The sequence below is a fragment of the Esox lucius genome, chromosome 3 (genome assembly GCF_011004845.1).
Source record: "Esox lucius isolate fEsoLuc1 chromosome 3, fEsoLuc1.pri, whole genome shotgun sequence".
Lineage (NCBI taxonomy): Eukaryota > Metazoa > Chordata > Actinopteri > Esociformes > Esocidae > Esox > Esox lucius.
In genome coordinates this window covers 29,324,730-29,344,805 of record NC_047571.1, presented here as the reverse complement: position 1 = coordinate 29,344,805, position 20,076 = coordinate 29,324,730, and the positions used below count along the sequence as shown (strand labels likewise).

General features: G+C 38.7%; 2 protein-coding genes across 14 annotated transcripts in view; one reads left to right on the top strand and one right to left on the bottom strand.

Annotated features, from left to right (window-relative positions):
- LOC105024960 (potassium channel, subfamily T, member 2) overlaps positions 1-4,660 on the bottom strand; it is a 37,160-nt gene extending 32,500 nt beyond the window's left edge. For 5 of the 13 annotated variants that reach the window (XM_034289797.1, XM_034289779.1, XM_034289772.1 and 2 more), the window contains exons 1-5: positions 4,357-4,653; positions 4,058-4,137; positions 3,749-3,848; positions 1,856-1,900; positions 127-175 (exon numbers count right to left, since the gene is read on the bottom strand). In XM_034289797.1, coding sequence (XP_034145688.1) covers positions 127-175; positions 1,856-1,900; positions 3,749-3,848; positions 4,058-4,137; positions 4,357-4,451 — 369 coding nt within the window. In that variant the 5' untranslated portion in view covers positions 4,452-4,653. Of the gene's footprint in view, positions 1-126; positions 176-1,855; positions 1,901-3,748; positions 3,849-4,057; positions 4,138-4,356 lie in introns of those variants that run through there. The other 8 variants (XM_034289795.1, XM_034289788.1, XM_034289794.1 and 5 more) reach the window with 7 other exon arrangements.
- A 53-nt stretch (positions 4,661-4,713) lies between these two features.
- Positions 4,714-20,076, top strand: part of LOC105024917 (complement factor H) — a 59,390-nt gene continuing 44,027 nt past the window's right edge. Inside the window, exons 1-8 of the mRNA XM_034289837.1 lie at positions 4,714-4,795; positions 5,275-5,379; positions 7,490-7,678; positions 11,841-12,017; positions 12,509-12,688; positions 12,793-12,834; positions 14,768-14,830; positions 15,554-15,616. Of these exons, the coding sequence (XP_034145728.1) occupies positions 4,729-4,795; positions 5,275-5,379; positions 7,490-7,678; positions 11,841-12,017; positions 12,509-12,688; positions 12,793-12,834; positions 14,768-14,830; positions 15,554-15,616 (886 nt within the window). The 5' untranslated portion in view covers positions 4,714-4,728. The remainder of the gene's footprint in view (positions 4,796-5,274; positions 5,380-7,489; positions 7,679-11,840; positions 12,018-12,508; positions 12,689-12,792; positions 12,835-14,767; positions 14,831-15,553; positions 15,617-20,076) is intronic.

The following is a 20,076-nucleotide window of genomic DNA, read 5'->3' as shown; positions in this document are numbered from 1 at the left end:
AACATGGATCATTTTTATTTATTTTTATGATTTCACATCCTTGACAAGTTGAGAAACAGCGAACAGTAACACCCATTCATGCAATAGTTACAATGTAAGTTGAAAACTGGTTGGCAGAAACCTCACCTGTAAAACCCATATGAAGAAACTTCGTTCGACCCATATAATGGAGGACCTGTAGAAAGAAGAACACAGACTTATTGTTTCAGTGATCAATATCAAATAGCCGGACACATTGTGAAAATGAACAGCTGAAGTGGCTGTGATATACAGTTGTGCTCAAAAGTTTGCATACCCTTGGAGAATTGGTAATATACAGCTCTGGAAAAAATTAAGAGACCACTGCACCTTTTTCTTTCCTTTCTAAAAAAGTTGAAAAGGAAAGTTTTGGGTGACGAACAGAAGTGTTCAATTTGCAGCGGTCTCTTAATTTTAACCCTTCAATTCCTTACTCAAAACCTTCCTTTTTGACTTTTTTGGAAAGGAAAGAAAAAGGTGCAGTGGTCTCTTAATGTCTTAATGTCTTAATGTCTTATGACCTGACCCCTGTTCAAAAGTCTGCATACCCTTAGTTCTTAATACTGTGTATTGCCCCCTTTAGCATCAATGACAGCATGCAGTCTATTGTAATAGTTGTCTTGCAAGTGGTACAGCTGCCCATTCAACTTGGTAAAATGCCTCCAGATCAAGCAAAGTCTTTGGTCATCTCAAACCGCACGTTTGAGATCTCGAGTGGCTTGATGATATTAATGTCAGGAGACTGTGATGGCCACTCCAGAACCTTCAACCCTTCAACTTTTTCTGCTGTAATTGACCCACTGGAGGGTCAATTTTGTCTCGTGCTGGAAAGTCCAAGAGCTTCCCATGCGGAGCTTTCGTGCAGAAGAATGCAAATTGTCTGCCAGAATTTTCTGATAACATGCTGCATTAATCTTGCCATACATTTTCACAAGATTCCCCATGCCTTTAGAGCTCACACACCCCCAAAACAGTGGGGATGGTATGCTGTTCACTATAGGCCTTGTTGACCCCTCTCCAAACAGAGCGCTTATGGTTGTGAACATAAAGCTCTATTTTGGTCTTGCCACTCCAAAGTAGTGTGCCAGAAGCTGTGAGGCATGTCAAGGTGAATTCATCCGGCTGCTTCTGTCTGCTGTCACATCTTCAATAAACACTAGTGAACCAGAGTCATTGGAAGCCATGCATGCCCATGCCATCACACTGCCTCCACCGTGTTTTACAGATGATGTGGTACCCTTCAGGAACATAAGCAGTTCCAAGCCTTCCTCAATACTTTTTTCTTCCCATCATTCTGGTACATGTTGATCTTAGTTTCATCTGTCCAAAGAATGATGTTCCAGATCTGGGCTAGCTTTTTTAGTTGTTGTTTGGCAAAGTCTAATCTGTCCCTTGAAAAAGAGGGGGCTACATATTAAAGAGCTGTAATTCCTAAACCCTGTAAATACCCTCAAATGAAAGCTGAGAGACTGCACTTTAAGCCCGTATTCATTATTTAACTGTAACCTAATATATTTAGGAAAACAGCCAAAATAACAAAACTTGTGTCAGAGTCCAGTTGTTTCCAGACCTAAGTTTAGCAACCACCTGCTGAACCCAGGGGCTGTTTATGTCCATTTAACTTAGAATTAACCGTAAAAATAACATCTCGATTTACCATGTGGAACTGTCAAGATATAACCCAAAACTAGTGTCCAGTATTCTGGTCAGAATCACGTGGTTCTGTTGTTTCCTTTCAAAGTGAGAGAGTGGTCTACAAGTGTTAACCAACGCCAACTCTTTTCCTTAACTTTAATTTAAATTAAAACAGTTAGATAACAATAGAGTTAACACTCACCAGTCAATATATAAAAATGTATAATTTTTTATGGGGCATCCAAAGCTGTAAAGAACAAAAGATAACCAATTTGAGAACATTAAAACAATGTCAATCTTCTGGTTGCCGAATTGTTCCTGCTGTGAGAAACGGTCTCGGATCTAGCATCTAACCTCACGTGCTCTTGGCATTTGAAGTTTATTCTGGTTCAGTTTCCAGGCATAGAAATGTAACTACACTGCGTGCACAATTATTAGGCAAGTGAGTATTCTGATTGTATCATTATTTCTATGCACATTTTACAACTCCAAACCACATAAACTTGAATGCCCATTAAATGCAATAATTTTCCGGTGATACGTATTTGTGTAATGAGGGAGGGTGTGGTGTAAATGAATTACACATTATATCAAGGTGAGCAGAATTATTAGGCAGCTTCATGACCTCAGGTAAAATGGGCCAAAAAGAGATTTAACTGACACCGGAAAGTCAAATTATAAAATGCCTTTCAGATGGAGGCAAAACTCTTGAAATAGTGAACTGGGGTGCAAAACATGCATGGAGAAGAAAATACACAAATTAACTGCAAAAGAAGAAGAAAAGAGAAGAATTACACGTGAAGCTACCAGGAACTCATTATCCTACCTGGAGTAACCAGAATTACAAGGTGTCAAGTGCTCTGAGACATGGCCACGGTCAAGAAGGCTAAAAGAAGACCACCACTAAGATTCACAAGATGAAGCGTATAGATTGGGCAAAGGAATACCTGAAGACAGATTTTTCAAAGGTTTTATGGACCGATCAAATGAGTGACTCTTGATGGACCAGATGGATGGGCCCGTGGCTGGATCACTAATGGACACAGGGCACCACTTCAGTCAGGCGCCAGCAAAGTGAAGGAGGGGGTACTGGTATGGGCTGCTATCATTAAGGATGAGGTAGATGGACATTTTTGGGTTGAAGATGGACTGAAACTCACCTCCCAAACCTACTGCCAGTTTCTGGAAGATATTTTTTCAAGCAGTGGTACAGGAAGAAGTCCTCAGCATTCAAGAAGGCCATGTTCTTTATGCAGGACAATGCTCCATCACATGCATCCAAGTATGCCACTGTTGCCTAGTAAGTAAGGGCATCAGAGATGCCTTAATAATGACCTGGCCCCCTTCGCTACCTGACTTAAATCCTATTGAGAACTTGTGGACCCTTCTCAAATGTGAGATTTACAGTCAGGGAAGACACCTCTATGAACAGCAGTTGGGAGGCTGTGGTTGCTGCTTCAGCGAAAGTTGATCGTGATCAGATCAAGAAACTGACATGGATGGATGGAAGACTCATAGCAGTTATTGAAAAGAAGGGTGGTTATATCAGTCACTGAATATTTTTGAAAAGACACACATTTCAGTTAATTGTCATTTTGTGTTACTTGTTTCTTACACTTACTTTAAACATTGAGAATAAACAAGTGAGTTGGAAGATATTATTTTTGTAATTTAGTTGCCTAATAATTCTGCACACCAACTGTAGCCTTTAAATTCTGCGCACTTATTCCCCTGAGAAACTCACTTTCCCTTTGTAGAACATTCAGGTTTTGTGGTTCAATTATATTTTGGATTGAATGTGTGAATGGCATGGTGTTGTCCTGGTGGTCAAATTATTCATTATGGAGTGAATGTGTGAATGGCATGGCGTTGTCCTGTGGTCAAATGATTCATCATGGAGTGAATTTCATGATGTTGTCCTGTGGTCAAATGATTCATCATGGAGTGAATGTGTGAATGGTAGGGTGTTGTCCTGCGGTCACATGATTCATCATGGAGTGAATGTGTGAATGGCGTGGCGTTGTCCTGTGGTCAACTGATTCACATACAATTTCAGAGGACACCCTAGAGATACCTACAGACCAGCCATCCTTACCAGCCGTGTTCTTTTGCTGGGTCTTCGGCTAACACCCGATACATGTACAAGACACAACTCAAGACCTTCAGGGAGAAGTCAAACACTCTTATTCTCAGGCCTGGGAGACGGAAAAGACGGAGGGGATTAAGAAGACCCTAATCATGTGACCTGACTGGGACCAACTCTGGGCCCCTCAGGTATAATTTCTTTGACCGTCTGACTGATGCTGTTCGAAGGCAGAGCGGAAAACAACAACAGATACTGTATGCAAAGTGAACACCTCAGTGTCAGGTGGATTGTCCGAGAAATGTAACTGAGAAAACTTACTTGACCTTTGGTTTTTGATGAAGAAAAGTTTAAGCCTCCCTTTGAAAGTACATTCATTTGGAAAGAATTCAACTTGGACCCTTGGAAAACGGAAAAGTAAAGAGTTTGAGTGAATATAATCAAACTATGTAACACAGTCATCCTTCTCTCTCCAAACATAATTTTTAAAACACAAAATCACAACATGAAATATTGCAGGCTACTTATAGCCTAAAAATAATAGCCAAAATGATTGCATAATTCCACATACTTATTGTATCATATTTCGAGATAGAACTACGTTAAATATACCAACCTACCTGTCTTCATTCCGTAAATTCTGGTCACCGAGGAGTAGGTCCTTGAATCTATACTTCGGGGGAAGAGGGGGTACTTCGCTCTCCAAATCAAACATACTTATCTTAATATGCAGTAGCCACTACTCCAGTTGACACAAAAGCTCACCCAGACCTCAAATGTATACGCTTATGAGTTGGGTTTTTTTAAACAACCGCTGCTACTTCTAGAGCACAAGAGTCGTGCATCCTCATTCCAAGGGTATTCATCCTTAAAAACACGAGTTTTGTTTAATTATCTATTTAAACGGAAAAAAATATACAGCTCACCATGACTGCGCGGGTAGGCTAATTATTCAAACCTTCCCAATATTGACCATCAACACGCGCGTGCGGATGCGACTACACACCCAAATTTCGTCATTATCCAATTACGTCATTATCCTGCTGAGAAGTTGCATAGGTAATCCGTATCCACCCTCCACCATCCGAAACGCATCTCTTATTCACTGCATTCAGTTCAGTATTGCTTTTGATTACTATTTCAATATATGTCTAGATAATTTGTGTCACAACTCACTATATTTCCGTTTAGGTGGAAAGTGCAATAAACGTCAGTGATTCTTCACCTGCAACGCGATGTTTGCGTTATAATATAAAAGTTCTGTTGATCTTAGAATTAAATGTAGCTGTTTTGTTAAATATTTGCTGGATATTAAATATTATCTTACTCATTTATTTTCCTATCCAGTGTATATATATATATGCTACAACTAATTAAAGATATCCCAAACCCTTTCTATTCAAACAAGTTGGTTTATTTGAATACAGTTAGAGGAGCCAAATTCGAACAAACTATTTGGAAACTGCGTGTTATCTGCCTTGAAATGATTAACTACAGCTGACCTGAACTGTGAAATACGTTTTTTCTGTATTCCGCAGTGAACATTTGTCGGAGTAGCAGGGGGATTCAATTCTCTGAAGAAATGGGGGAAACAAAGGGTCTGTTTTTTGTATTACTTGTTTCGCTTCACGGGACAGTCCACGGTAAGAGCATGTAACGCAATCTGTTCACTTCTGGTTTATTATAAGCTACCTAGTTTGTTTGACTATTTGTACTTTAGCTATATGCAGTGGTCATGACTGAGCCTTGCAATTCACCAATGTCTAAATGGTTAGCTTCACTGTAAAAAATAAAATCTGTAAATTTAGCTACTGTACGTTTCTGGCAGCACGGGCACCAGATGAAGACAGTAAAAAAAAAACTACTACATACAGGCTACTAAATAAAATGTACTTTACTTCAAATAATGTATATTTCTGCAATTTTACAGTAAGAACCCATTTTCTTAACCAAAATCTCCCTTTTCTGGCTGTCATTTATTGCTTTTAAAAAGGTTTGTCTGTCAAGTTAATTGCATTTATACATCAGTTACTTGCGCATTGGACGACTTACGCCTTTCCTACGTCTACCAGGCACAAGGTTGGCAGAAATATACAAGAGCCACAGCTCAGCTTTGGTTGAATTTAAGAGCACTAAATATGGTGCAGCGAAACACAACAAACAGAATCGTCTTCATTTCAGTGGTTGCCACACAAACACGACCATAGTCCCCAAAAAACATTCCAAAAGGTAACACGGCATAAAAAACAAATCTCTGTCACATTCTTATCAATTACAACAAACATAAACATTAACAAAATGAACAACCGCAAAGCATACTGGGATATCGATAATAAAAAAAAATATACAATTAATTTTTGTAAACAGTGAATCAAAGTCTGTGGAAAAACCGATCCTTCTTGTGTTTCCTCATAAGTTTTCTAGTTATTTGCCAGGACGAATATTAAATTAAGGTTTTATGTCTAATTTAGAACAGAATTCTACTGTCATTCAGAAATAAAGATTCCAGAAAAATTAAAGTAAAGTACCATAAAAGAACATTTATTTTTTACTGTTCTTATTGCGATTACTTTACATGTAATCATCATACTGTTAATGTATTATTGAATTAAGTTATCCAAACTGTTCACAGCAGCTAGTGCAAGTAATGAAGGCAAAAGTGGAAAATGAAAATGCAGTGTGAAACATTTGAATTAAGTTAACTATACACTTCCATTAACTACAAATAAAATGGATCTCATGTGCATGGCAGGTGAACAAAATACACACTTCTGTGAAACCCTATGGCATAATCTTCCATTGGGAAGAATAGGGGAGCAACTTTTCCCGAGGAGGGGCATTTTGACCTGCTAGCTGAGGAAATTCCACTTTCCTAAAGATACACAGATTATTTAATTACAATACTGTCAATTGTTAACTTTTATTTTCCTCTAAAGTTTGCCACAACTAAGCATTCCCAAAACTAATCTCCAAATACACAATATTTTCCTCACATTCTTTTTTTGTCAGAACATACAAATTTGGTTTAGAATCAGTCAATCATATTTTAGTATAATCAGTCAAACATATTTTTTACAGTATTCACAGTATTACTATCAACAGTATATACCCTGAAAAATCCTATTTAAGAAATTGTCGTAACATTCTATTCTACTCAAGAAAATCAAGGGAACATGGAATCATCACAACATAACACCATTAAACTTCATGGGATATCAATCTGCCCAGTTAGGAAGCATAAGCCACTGTGAGTCATTGTCAACCTGTTTTTGTACAATTGAAAGTGACAACAGGTATACTGGAGAGGCAACAGCAAGACAAACCCCCAAAAGGGAATGGTTTTGCAGGTGGTGGCCGCAGACAATTTCTCTCCCCTTATCCTTCCTGACTGATTCTTCTCTAGTTTTGTGTTTTGCTAGTGTCCTTGTCTCTACTGGTAGCATGAGGCAGTACTTGCAGCCCATTCAGGTTGCACAGGTTGTCCAGCTCCTCCACAAGGAAGATTTGCTGAGTCTCCGAGCAGTCTCAAGGGCATGGAGGATATAACAGGAGTCGGGCTGTTACACACTGTCCAGCTGGGAAATCAACCCATTTAAATGTTCCCTTAATAAAAAAAAGTGATATTCATGAACATCAGCATGTGAATAAACTTTTGGATTTAGATTGATGTCATTAAAATCTAGATTGAGCACTGTGAAGTCTGCACAACAGCTTAAATGGTTGTCAGCAGGAATATTGTTTCCTTGATTTTAGCTCAAGGGGTCACAAGTTGCAGAAAACCCAAACTGGATGAAGGTTATTTTAACTCTGAAGAAAACGTGTACAACGAAGGCACAACACTTTACTATGGCTGCAATAAAGGCCGGAAACCTGTGGCTGAGGGCTGGTGGGGAATCACTGTGTGCAAGAACAGCCAATGGACCCCTGAACCTCAATGCATAGGTGAGTGATCAGCCCTTTTTTATATTTTGATAGTCATGAATGGGATGTTCACCATTGCCATGATCCTCGCTGGACATCAGTAGAATATTTTTATTTCATTTCATTCTCATTTTACCAGGTTAGTTGACTGAGAACACATTCTAATTTAAATTAGAGCAAGAGGTCCAAAAGGGCTGCTCCGAATTAGTGTCCTTCGGGGAAATCGCTTTTTATGTTCCAGTTAGAACCGATTTGGGTTATTCTTTCTGCGTGTACAGTTCATTACTCTCGGACACTTTGGGTTTTTCACGTGTTTACTGTAGGGCAGTGACGGACTGGGACCAAAAAAACAGCTCTGGACTTTGACCCAAAGAGCCTCCCAACAGCCAATGCATGTATCCACCAGAAACAGTCCCACAACACTACCTAGAGTCCATCATATTTCACCATGCTATATTCACATGGTATATTTAAACATGATTATGTAACCCACAATATCGAAGTGAATCATTTTTTTTTTACTCTAAAGACAGTGAAAAACTCTATTTGGATAAGTGAGTGCCCCCCTGAGTTAATACTTGGTGGAACCACCTTTTGCTTGAATTACAGCCAGGAGTCTTTTTGAACACGTCTCTACTAACTCTGCAGACCTAGACTGTGCAATATTTGCCCATTCGTACTTGCAGAATTGTTCAAGCTCAGTCAAATTGAATGGTGACTGCTTATGGACTGCTCTCTTCAAGTAATTCCACAGATTATAAAAATGGGTTAAGTTCAGGGCTCTGACTAAGCCACTCAAGGACATTCAAAAAAGTTAAAGTGTTGATATCATCTGACCACAGCACCTTTTGCCGCTTGGCCTTGGAACCTACAATGTGCTTTTTGGCAAACCTCAAACGAGGCTTGATGTCGCCTTTTCTGAGTAATGTTTTCTCTCTTGACATCCTCCAATAGAGTCCAGATTTGTGGAGCGCTTGTGATATTGTGGTCACATGCACACAATGATCAGTCTTTACCATAAAGGACTGAAGCTCCTTCAGAATTTCCACTGGCTTCTTGGTAGCCCCTGTGGTTAATCCAAAGTCACTACAGCTGATCACATAAGGAAGACAATTAGCTTGATTTGTGATCTGGATGGGGGTTGGGTATACCTCAGAAAGAGAAAGGTGTTCACTTATCCAAAAAGGCTATTTGTCACAGTCGAGACGCAAACTAAGACAAAGAGCACGAACAATGATCCACCCAGTGGTGTGGACAAACTAATGGGTAACGTGACTCCGGGTGTTGAAAGATCACGTGTTATTGGACAAAACCTGTGTAGTTACATCAAAAACAATTTACTGTCTCAGGTTTTGAAAACCCGGTTCAATACCAACAACTTACAATGAGTAGCGTCACTTTGTTGCAAGTTAGCCTATTTGGTAGTAACCACAGAAATGTTCTATCATCTATGGCAATAACTCTTTCAGTATGCATGGTGGCCTTTACTGAACACCTTTTTACCAATTTCGGTGCTATACCCACAATTGAAGTTGAGCATTGGCTAGGCAGGTAGGGCTGCAGACTTTCCTGTGGAGCTACATGAGTTCAAGTCCTCGTTAATGTTTTTCCAATTTAAACATGACTATTTATTGTTTTGAAATGGTAGCACTTTCTGATAAGGGTACATGAACTACCATTAAAGAATGCAGTAGTTAACATGAATGAATGATGAACAAAGACATTCCCGCGGATAAAACGTATTTGTGTGCGGGTGTTCACAATTGCAAACGTGCGTTTGTGTGCCTATAGTTTCTGCAACGTTTTGACAATGCCGGTGGTTGTGGAGCAAAACATCAGACTACTGTATTAATGTACGCGCGAAAAGCTGCGGATATCTTTTTTATATACAGTAACCATGTCAATACCCTTTTTGGGAAATTGCCATTTATTTTTCAACAGTGTTTTGAAGCAATTAGAAACATGAATAAAACAAATAACAGAAAAGGTTAACACATCCTTCGATTTTGGGTTATGTTCAGATAAACAGCCAGATTCTGGAAGATTGAGGGTTATTGGATTAATTGGAACGACTGAATGTCTGACAGACCTTTAGCGTGTAATGTAGAGATGTAGACCAATCATATTGAAGTCGACTGCAATGGTTTAGAAACCCTTTCCAATGGCGCTGTAGAAAACCCATAAGTTAAAATGCTAATTCTGTTTTTGGCCAGCTATGTAAACTCTGACACTGACTGATACCGCAAAAGGATGTTCAACTGGTTATAGGCTATTCCTATTTGTTTTCTAATGCCTCTTAATGTGAATGTAATCTAAAAGTAATTCATTACAGATTCTGAGTAATCTAAAAGTTACGTTACTGATTACAAATGTGGACAGGTAACTTGTAACTGTAACTGATTACATTTAAAAAGTAACCTACCCAACCCTGCCTGTGGCTCTGCCCAGGGACATCGTTAGACCTGCGCCTCCAGGGCTATAGCCTCAGATCTTTTATGAATAGCCCCTGATCTCAAATTCTTTATATATTTCTTTCAGTAAAAAAATATGTTTATTCCAATAATGCAATAATGACCCTCAAAAAATAATATGATATCATGGATTAAAACTGGGGGTTGCTAAGCCCTGAATGTATTGTGATCCTAGCAATGCCTCTGGCTCTGCATTTATCATCCCAATCATTATAATGGATTTATCACTATAATGGAGACTCGTTTTAAAGTGCTTGTTGCAAAGCGCAGGTTTCCACAGTTCTCCGGTGCCTGTCGACACTTTCAAACACTGATCTCTGTTTAGCAATTGAAGTAGAAACGTTTAAATTTGATTTACTTCTCTAGTGATCTGTTTCAAATCTGGACGATCTTCAGGCTTTTTTTTTCTCATTTATTTACTTTTGCAGTAAATAATGTCTCATTTACTGCAAAAGGAATAGGGGTAGGAATGAAACCCTTCTCACCCAGACGCCTTTATCTTCCAAAACATTAGAACGGAGGAATGGTTAAATGAAATGCAAGATCAAAAGGCAAGAGAAAAGCAGGAGACGAACCCTACATTTTATTTTCACGTTCCAATTGGCACACATTCTGTTGAGCCACAAAATCTTAGGCAAAATGTATGAACATTGAACATGTGCAAGAAGATGTTTTGAGCATTCCGTAAAGCCTCCACATAAATGTTCCAGTTGTCTTAGTGATACAGAAATCATCTTTCTGCCCATCACTAGGACATCACTAGGTCCCCAATTAGAGGCAATGCTGTGCCGCTGCCACTAATTGATGATGTCGGGTGCCATGTCACAAGAATTTCCTTGGGCAGGATGATGCTGTGATTCGGTGCATTTGATAAATAAACTTTGAACCTTTAGTGTCTGGCTATGAGGATGCCCCTAGCCTTCTCTGGGCAGATCTGGGGGCCATAGTCAGGACCTGGCAAAATTGGAGTCCTCTAGCCATCTTTGCCAGCCATCTCTGCCATTTCCTGTTAGAGCACCTTGAAATGCATTTTGTAAGAAATGTGCTATAAAAATAAAGTTTGATTTGATTTGCTGTCCTACTCATCTCAAACCATCTCAACCATCTCAAACCAGCTCACACAGTCTCCTCTGACCAGTTAATGTTGTGTCTGTTACTTGAACCTGTGAAGCATATATTTGGGCTGCAATCGGCCGTGCATTTGATTGCAGATTTCTGAGGCTGGTAACTAATAAACATATGCTCTGCATCAGAGTTAACTCCGGGACATCCTTTTCCGTGGCAGTCCTCATTGGAGCTAGGTTTATCACTGGGCTTAATGGTTTTTGCAATTGCACTTAAAGAAACTTTCATAGTTCTTGAAAATGTCCTTATTGACTGACCTTCATGCTTTTAATTATTGATGTACTGTGGTTTCTCTTTGCTTTTTTGAGCTGTCTTTGCCATAATATGTACTTACACAGTACAGACATAATATATACCCATCCTAACACATTAAGAAGGAAAGAAACTCCACAAATTCTCCTTTAACAAGGCACATCTGTAAATTGAAATGCGTTCCAGGTGACTACCCCATTAAGCTGGTTGAGAGAATCCAAGTGTGCCAAGCTGTGATCAATGTAGAAAATAGTCAAATTAAGAAGTGCCCTTGAATTAGTAGACGTGTCCAAACCCTTGACTGGTGCTGCATGTGTTTTCTTTTGGTTTTTCAGACGAGAGCGACTGCGTTGCGCCAGACAACCCTAACGCTAAAGTGAGAAAGCCCAGTGAGGAAGGGTGGTATAAAAACGGAAGATCCGTTAACTTTGAATGTGATGAATTCTATGAAACTAAGCGCACTAACGCCAAGTGTGAAAATGGAATTTGGGAAGACCTTCCAGTCTGTGAAAGTGAGTGTGCTCTCATCTAAGTGATGTATAGGACTGTGCAAAAGTCTTAGGCACCTGAAAGTCAAACTAAAGCCACTTAATTGGATAGTGTTTATTATCATATATATATATATATATATATATATATATATTTGTATATATATATAAATATATATTTGTATTATATTCATGTATTTATTTTGTAATTAGAACACTTACTACCCAAATAAATGGCCTTAGTTCGACTTTCAGCTACCTAAGACATTTGCACAGTACTGTACTCTACATTTTTATGTGTTCCTGTTTTCTGTATATAATCTTTTTTACAAAGACTAGATTATGGAATGGACAATATATCTGACTGACAGTCTTCACCTCACGTGGAGTCTTCATATTCTATTGTTAATAATACACTCTTGGAATCTCAATGAATGAATGTATGAATTGAGGGTGTAGTATAGAAATATAATGTACTACAGTGTCTATGGTATAGATGTCCTGCTTCTTTCCAGAAAGAAAAGACTTATGTGGTGAACCTCCTCAAGTGAAAAATGCAGTCATCACTCAGGAATACAGGGACACGTTTTTGGACAGCTCTTCGGTACAATATAAATGTCAGGATTCATATAACCTGAATATAACTGATCCCACTATTTGCATATCTGGAATTTGGAGTGGAATTCCCAAGTGCAGTAAGTAAAGTTCTGGATCTTGTTTGTGGTCTTCATTAGTTGTTTATGTTACAGACCCTTTCTAAGGATCAAATTACTGATATTTGCTTCCCTCCTCTGAATAGTTCAAGTTCAAGAACCCTCATCCGCAGAGAAGACCGACACAGGTATTTGTGATGTGCGACCATTTTTCCAACCGTCATCCAAAGCTACTGTACAACATTGTCACATTATATCCTCTAATGCCAAGGAAGTGCTGAACCTTAAACCATCTATCTGGGCAAAGTTAGTTTTTCTTTGTTTAAAAGACGTAAGAACGATTACTGCTACTTACATGCAAAAGTATGTGGTGACAAGGCTTAGCATGATAGTTCATTAAATACAGTGTAAATACTACAATACGCTGTATTAACCTTTAGCCCATTACTTTATTTAAGTCAGTGTAAACGCTATCTACTGTAAAATGTGTAGTGTTTATCTCTTGGTTAAAAGAGTAAACGGACTCAAGGAGTCTGATGCGGGACACCGCTGAGTATTCGTTGATGTCTTTAGTCACCACAACAGAACAACTCCTTTACATTGTTTTGGCCTGTACATGTAGGAGTGGGTGAGTGTGTTGTTCTCGGGATGGACAGATATAACAATTGATTAGTACATACAATAACACAAATCTCACAATAAGGATACATCTGAATTAAACACACATTATCCTTACAACTGATATGTTAACAGATTACACTCTCGTTATACCTGAACTTGCAAAAATTTGAATTGGGGCCCCCTCCCCCCGGGGCTCACTACTGGTCCAGGGCACGCTAGCAGTCGGGGGCCCTATACCTAGAAACAGGCCTGATTTTACATAGAAAATAAGAACATTGATTTAACCAGCTAACATTCCTGGTAATTAGCGAGTGTAGAAAGCGGTAGTGAACAACGCAGTAATGAACAGTGTCATACTGTATATAACTTTGAACATGCTACATGAAGAAGGTGAACAATTAACTTACTGGTATATGAACGCACACTCAATACACGACACACTTCAATTTATTATGTAGAACGTAGTCCTTTCTTCAGGTTCTGCGGTAACGTTGTCCCTTCATAAATGTCACAGGCTGAATCTCAAATCGCATACTACATTCTACGTACAACAAGTACGTATTTCGCAGATGATGGTAAAGTACGTACTGTTTAGTACATAGTAAGCTAGTATGCCAGTATTTGGACCGATTGGGACAGAGTAACTCGTCATAAAATTGCGTCTAAACATTAGATTTTGCATATTTAGCTAGACAACATTCAGCATTGTGTTAATCTGACTAACATGACTTATGAAGTTTACTTTCACCACAAATAGTATCTATGAACTGTATGGCTTTTAACAGATATCCATTTTAACAGATTATTAGCCAGTAATAAAACTACTAGTATCTAACTTACTACTTGGAATAGTCATAACAATTAAGTTGTTAGTGAGACTGAAGATGAACTTGACACTGCCAAAGCTATTGAATTTCATGGCACAATTTTCAATTTCCTTTCATCCGTGAATGATATTGATGCAATGAGTATCAATATAGGTGACGATGACTGACTTTTTCATCAAGTGAAAAGACGAGAGAATTGTGGAAACCCCTCCTCTTTTATTGCGCTCAAGGGATTGTGGTCTACACTCACCTAAAGGATTATTAGGAACACCATACTAATACTGTGTTTGACCCCCTTTCGCCTTCAGAACTGCCTTAATTCTACGTGGCATTGATTCAACAAGGTGCTGAAAGCATTCTTTAGAAATGTTGGCCCATATTGATACGATAGCATCTAGCAGTTGATGGAGATTTGTGGGATGCACATCCAGAGCACGAAGCTCCCATTCCACCACATCCCAAAGATGCTCTATTGGGTTGAGATCTGGTGACTGTGGGGGCCATTTCAGTACAGTGAACTCATTGTCATGTTCAAGAAACCAATTTGAAATGATTCAAGCTTTGTGACACTTGAATGTAGAATATTGCGGGCCAGTGGTTTCCAATGTGCAATGCACTTTTCGTAGCATGGTCATTGTCATACAATTTCTACTGTAACTTTTTCCATCAACAGGTGAGGAGGCCCAGAGACCCACTGGCAGACCAGAACCTAGTGGATCAGGTCCCTTTGTACCTGGTATTTCACATTTTTCACTTTTCTGCATCCTACTTTTCACCATTGCTCTATATTATTGTAATCTTAAAGATGAAGAATGTTGTTTGGACATACAGTGGGGAGAACAAGTATTTGATACACTGCCGATTTTGCAGGTTTTCCTACTTACAAAGCATGTAGATGTCTGTCATTTTACCCTCACTCACAGTTGAAGAGTACTTATGATAACAATTACAGACCTCTACATGCTTTGTAAGTGGGAAAACCTGCAAAATCGGTTGCTTTTCCCTTCTTTATGTCTAAGACCTGGCGACTAGTGACTAGCGATTCAAACACGGATCGCCAAATGCTAAACGCTAGTGGTGGGTGGTCAACAAAACCCAGCATGAGATAAAATGTCGAACAGCGGCACAGTAATGGGAACAGCAATTTTGACACTGCCTTTAAGGTTTAGCACAGGGATTCCCAGCCTGGGTCTGCTCAAAATAGATCAAATGTAAAATGGGTCCTTGAAGGAAGATGGTTGGAAACCCCTGTGAGTTACTTCAGTGATGTCACTGTAAATGAATGTAAGGTGTAACAGGCCTATAAGTCTTCGTAGCCTACCTCCCACAAGTAGGAGCTGCTGACAAAAAAGACAAATGCTGTAAAATGTTGCGGGCCAGTGGTTTCCAATGTGCAATGCCACTTTTCCTACCATGTTCATTGTCATACAATTTCTACTGTAACTATTTCCATCAACAGGTGAGGAGGCCCAGAGACCCATTGGCAGACCAGAACCTAGTGGATCAGGTCCCTTTGTACCTGGTATTTTACATTTTCACTTCTGCATCCTACTTTTCACCATTGCTCTATATTATTGTAATCTTAAAGATGGAGAATGTTGTTTGGATATACAGTAGTTATCCTTCATCTTGTAATAGAGACAGTGGGAATGACAGAGGAGATTGTTTCAAAGAAAGAGCAGTGGGCCAGATATAAACCTACACTGCAGCAGTACAATATATCTCTAGCACAGCTTAGAACACTGGACCACCCCAGAGGTCACATTTTAATGGATATAATTATTTAATGACAGAAATATTGAATATTCCTGTAACTAGAAATGAATCAATGTACTTAAATACTGCATGTATAATGTTATAGAATGTGAAACAAATCTTTAAATGCTTTGATAATGTTTTTAACAAGGCTTTATGTCTATATGAATAACATTGTAAACTAGGTCTTATATGGTTTAGGTCATGAGATCCTGATTACAAGACATGTTCATCATAAATCATTGCACCTGGATGATGTAGTATGTAGTTACCAGGGTTACTCTCACATGTCAGTACTCTGCTGGATGAGATGAACTGTCTCAGAACTATGTGGATGTTGTCCTTGTTATTCTGAAGAGCTGCATTTGTTTTTCAGTGGATAAATGTGGAGAAAAGCCAGTTGTTGATAATGGGGACTATATCAGTGATGACACTCGAATGGCACTGACTTACAAATGCAATTTGTATTATAAACTTGAGGGCCCAGAGAAAGTGATGTGTCATAGTAATGGAGTTTGGTCAGAGACACCTGTTTGTAAAGGTGAGTAAATGAATCACTAGTTAAAATTAGCTAAATATCATCACACATCCAACTGTCTCATGTATTAACATTTTGTTTCATGTGTATGAACCAGAACCCTGTACAGTCTCCCCAACCTCATTTGACCTGCTGGATGCTACAACAAATCAGTATGTTATGGATGGAGGAAGTAGTGTATTTCTTTGTAAACAAAAGGGTTATTACGGAACTAGATATTTCTCTCATTTTCACTGTCAGAATGGGAAGGTGACCCACAAACCATGTACACGTAAGTATGATGTACCGAACACATAAATATATACTCTAGAGTATTTTTGTTTCAATCTATGTAGGAAGGTCATTGCAGCTAAAATGGACTAAATACAATCACACATTTAAATGCTCCACTGACTTGCTTCTATTCAGTAAGGCAGGGATTTGTCTAAAAGCTTAATGTTTTCACAGTGTCTTTACAACATGTATTCAGGGACCACACTGACATACATTTCAAATAGTGGAAAAATGAAAGCTGTGAGCAGGGTTGCCAGGTAGTGGTTTGTTTCATAAAGACCAGTCTGAGTTTAGTTGACCGTTGGAGATACAGCTACTGAATTAATACTACAAGTAGTTTAGACTTTTTGGAGCCTGTACAATGACATGTGGATTCTCTTTTTTTACATAGCGGGTTGCAGAGTGGAAATGAAAAATTATCCTATTCTGGATCAAACAGATGACATTATAATAAAAGATAATGACTGGACATATCTAAAATGTAGATATTTGGATAGTTGGAAACGTACTCTATATAATGCGTTTCACTGTCAGTATGGACGTCTGACTTACTATGACTGTAAGTAGGATAAAATAAAATTCTTACTTTAAAGACTGAATACATTTTGAGCAAAGTTAAAATCATTTCACTTGTATTTTTACTTGTCAAGCATTTGAATGAAAATATTAACTAACTTGTGAATTCCTTCAGGTACATATAGGGGTTAAAATTAGGTATGCTTTTTTCCATTTCTACACAATCAGTAAATTAACCTAATCAAGCTTCAATTAATTTTCCACATAAATGAATACAATCAAGAAACATTGAGTCCTGTCCTGTAAAAGCTGCTATATTTCTAGTGAGTCTCCTCTGTTTTCCTACCAGGTGGGTGAATCAATGCAACACATCTAAACCAGCAGCAGGAGTCACCTGAAGAGAGGACGTCCCACAATGACCACAACAAAGATAGTTCATGACGTGTTTAATGAAGTGGATTTACATTTGGTTGATGATGTGGAATATGTAGGAGATTAAAAGATAAAGAGGAAGGGAGAGCTACCATTTTAGGAAGGGATGCTTTGAGCAGATCTAGAAAATGTCATTATTACAAACTGATGACAAATATCATGGCAAACAGCCACATAAAAATATATAATTATGCTTTTGTGTGATTTCATGTATGTTTTTCACTCAGTTCACTGAAAAGTGCAAAAGATAACAATAACTAACTACTAAACCATCAAATAAAAATGTCTGTCCAAGAAATCCAATAATCTGTGCAATTCATTCGTGGTGATTGTTTAGCCTACAGCTTCACAACATGTACCGACATTCAACACTGTTCCATGTTAAATGAATAGACAGGATCTGGTGCCGTCATCAACCAGTAGTCCTACTGAACCCACTAGGATGTCCTGCCAAGGGAGAAGGACATCCGCTTTTCACATCGGCTACCGCAACCATGTTGCAGCTACTCCATGGTTTATTTGATCCAGATCCTCCTGGAACAGGATCCCACAGAGTCTGACGTCACATAGAATGGGCACTTTCTATGGCAATGTACATTTTGTGTACGTGGATACGTTTTAATATATTCACATGTCTTTATTGGCATCTTATCAATTCAAAGTATCAGCTCTTTTTTAGGATAGTTTCACTATGTCAAACGATGTGCTCATTGTAATTTGTTTTGAAGTTGGTGCAATTCTGGAGGACACTGTGGAGAGCATGCAGGCAATTCACTCCAATAGTGGCTTCTATTCGTAGGCATTTTAATTATTTCCCCCAGAGATCAGAACGTTGATTTTACTGTATGTGACTTTTGTTGTCTTTTACATATAAGTTGGAAACTAAAGTCTCTACCTACTTAATGACAAACAGATAGCAATAAGAGATCACATCTTTAGACCATTCAAATCAGCAACGTCAGTTCCAGAAGAATCCACCTGTATGTCAGGTTACTGCCAGTACTGATGACACACTGGGACAGAAAACACACAACCCACACAGGTTCACATTATGTCCACATACCATGAGTGGTGGGAATATACCATACTGGGATGTGAGCAGTAAGTGCAGAATATTCTATAGATGTATTTACACATACTACATACTTACAGTTCCAGTACATGCATTAATTTAAATGCAGTGAGTTAGAGTCTAGAAAACAGTAAGTGGCTTAATGAGGAGAGAATTGCCAGTTGTGGGTCTCTGTGGGACCACAGCGTGGAGAACGGAGGTGTTTAGGCAGAGATGTCAAACCGGTTCCACGGAGGGCCGAGTGTCTGCAGGTTTTCTCTCTCACCTTGTACTTGATTGGTTAATTAGGTCACTGATTGGTTAGTTTCTACCCTCACCTGGTTGTGTAGGTATGAACTAGGAACCAATTTATAGGAAAAACCAAAAACCTGCAGACACTCGGCCCTTTGTGGAACCGGTTCGACACCTGTGTGTTAAGGTGACAGGATTGATCAAGAGTGACCTCTACTGTCTGTCTGTCTGTCCTCTGCCTGCTAGGAAGTTAGTTCAGATACTCTAACGTTGTCAGAGAATGGGAAGAGACTCTGTTGTCTTAGTGTTGAAGGGGAAGAGACTCTGTTGTCTTAGTGCTGAAGGGGAAGAGACTCTGTTGTCTTAGTTTTGAAGGGGAAGAGACTCTGTTGTCTTAGTGTTGAAGGGGAAGCTGGTCAGAATATTGGGCTGTCAGGACAGATGTGAGTTTTGACTGGACAGAGCAAGTGCTGCCCCCCCCCATAGAAGTGACAAAGAGACAGTCAAGAGACCAGAGGAAGCAAATAGGACACAGACTATCAAGGAAAATTTAAATTTCCTTTACCCTTCACTTCTCTTGGTGTAAACAATGAACTGAATGAACAGCAAACAATGGAGACGGAGAACAAAAACATGTTTGACCGCATGAAGCAAATCAATGCAGCATCAACCCTTTTCATTGGATGCAATAGAATAAACAAGAAAATTAATGAATATATATTTATGTTTACAGAATTTCCATTATTTAGCAATCTCTAGATGTTCAGTTCCCGCAAAGCAGCTTTATTTGTCATTTGTGACATTTTGTGTTTTCCCGACAGGTTTGCTCAGAGGGCAAACATTTCAGAAACAACCCCTATCAATAATTAGCCTAAGTTACATTTTATCCTATGTAAGGAACTCAAAATTAGATTAATACCTCAGTGTGAGATAATTATTAGTGGAGTAAAGATGAAGGAAATACCAGTCTTTGTCATTATTGCACTGCACTTATTGTCCATCAAAGTAGAAGGTAAGATATTTTGATTTGCATAGCTGTTCAAATATGTTTGAATTTGCTGTTCAAATATGTTTGAATTTAGTATTCTCTGCACATTACCTTCACTTTGTGCAGATTAATTGATTAATTTAATTGATTTATAGTGCATGTATTTGGTGCACTTGT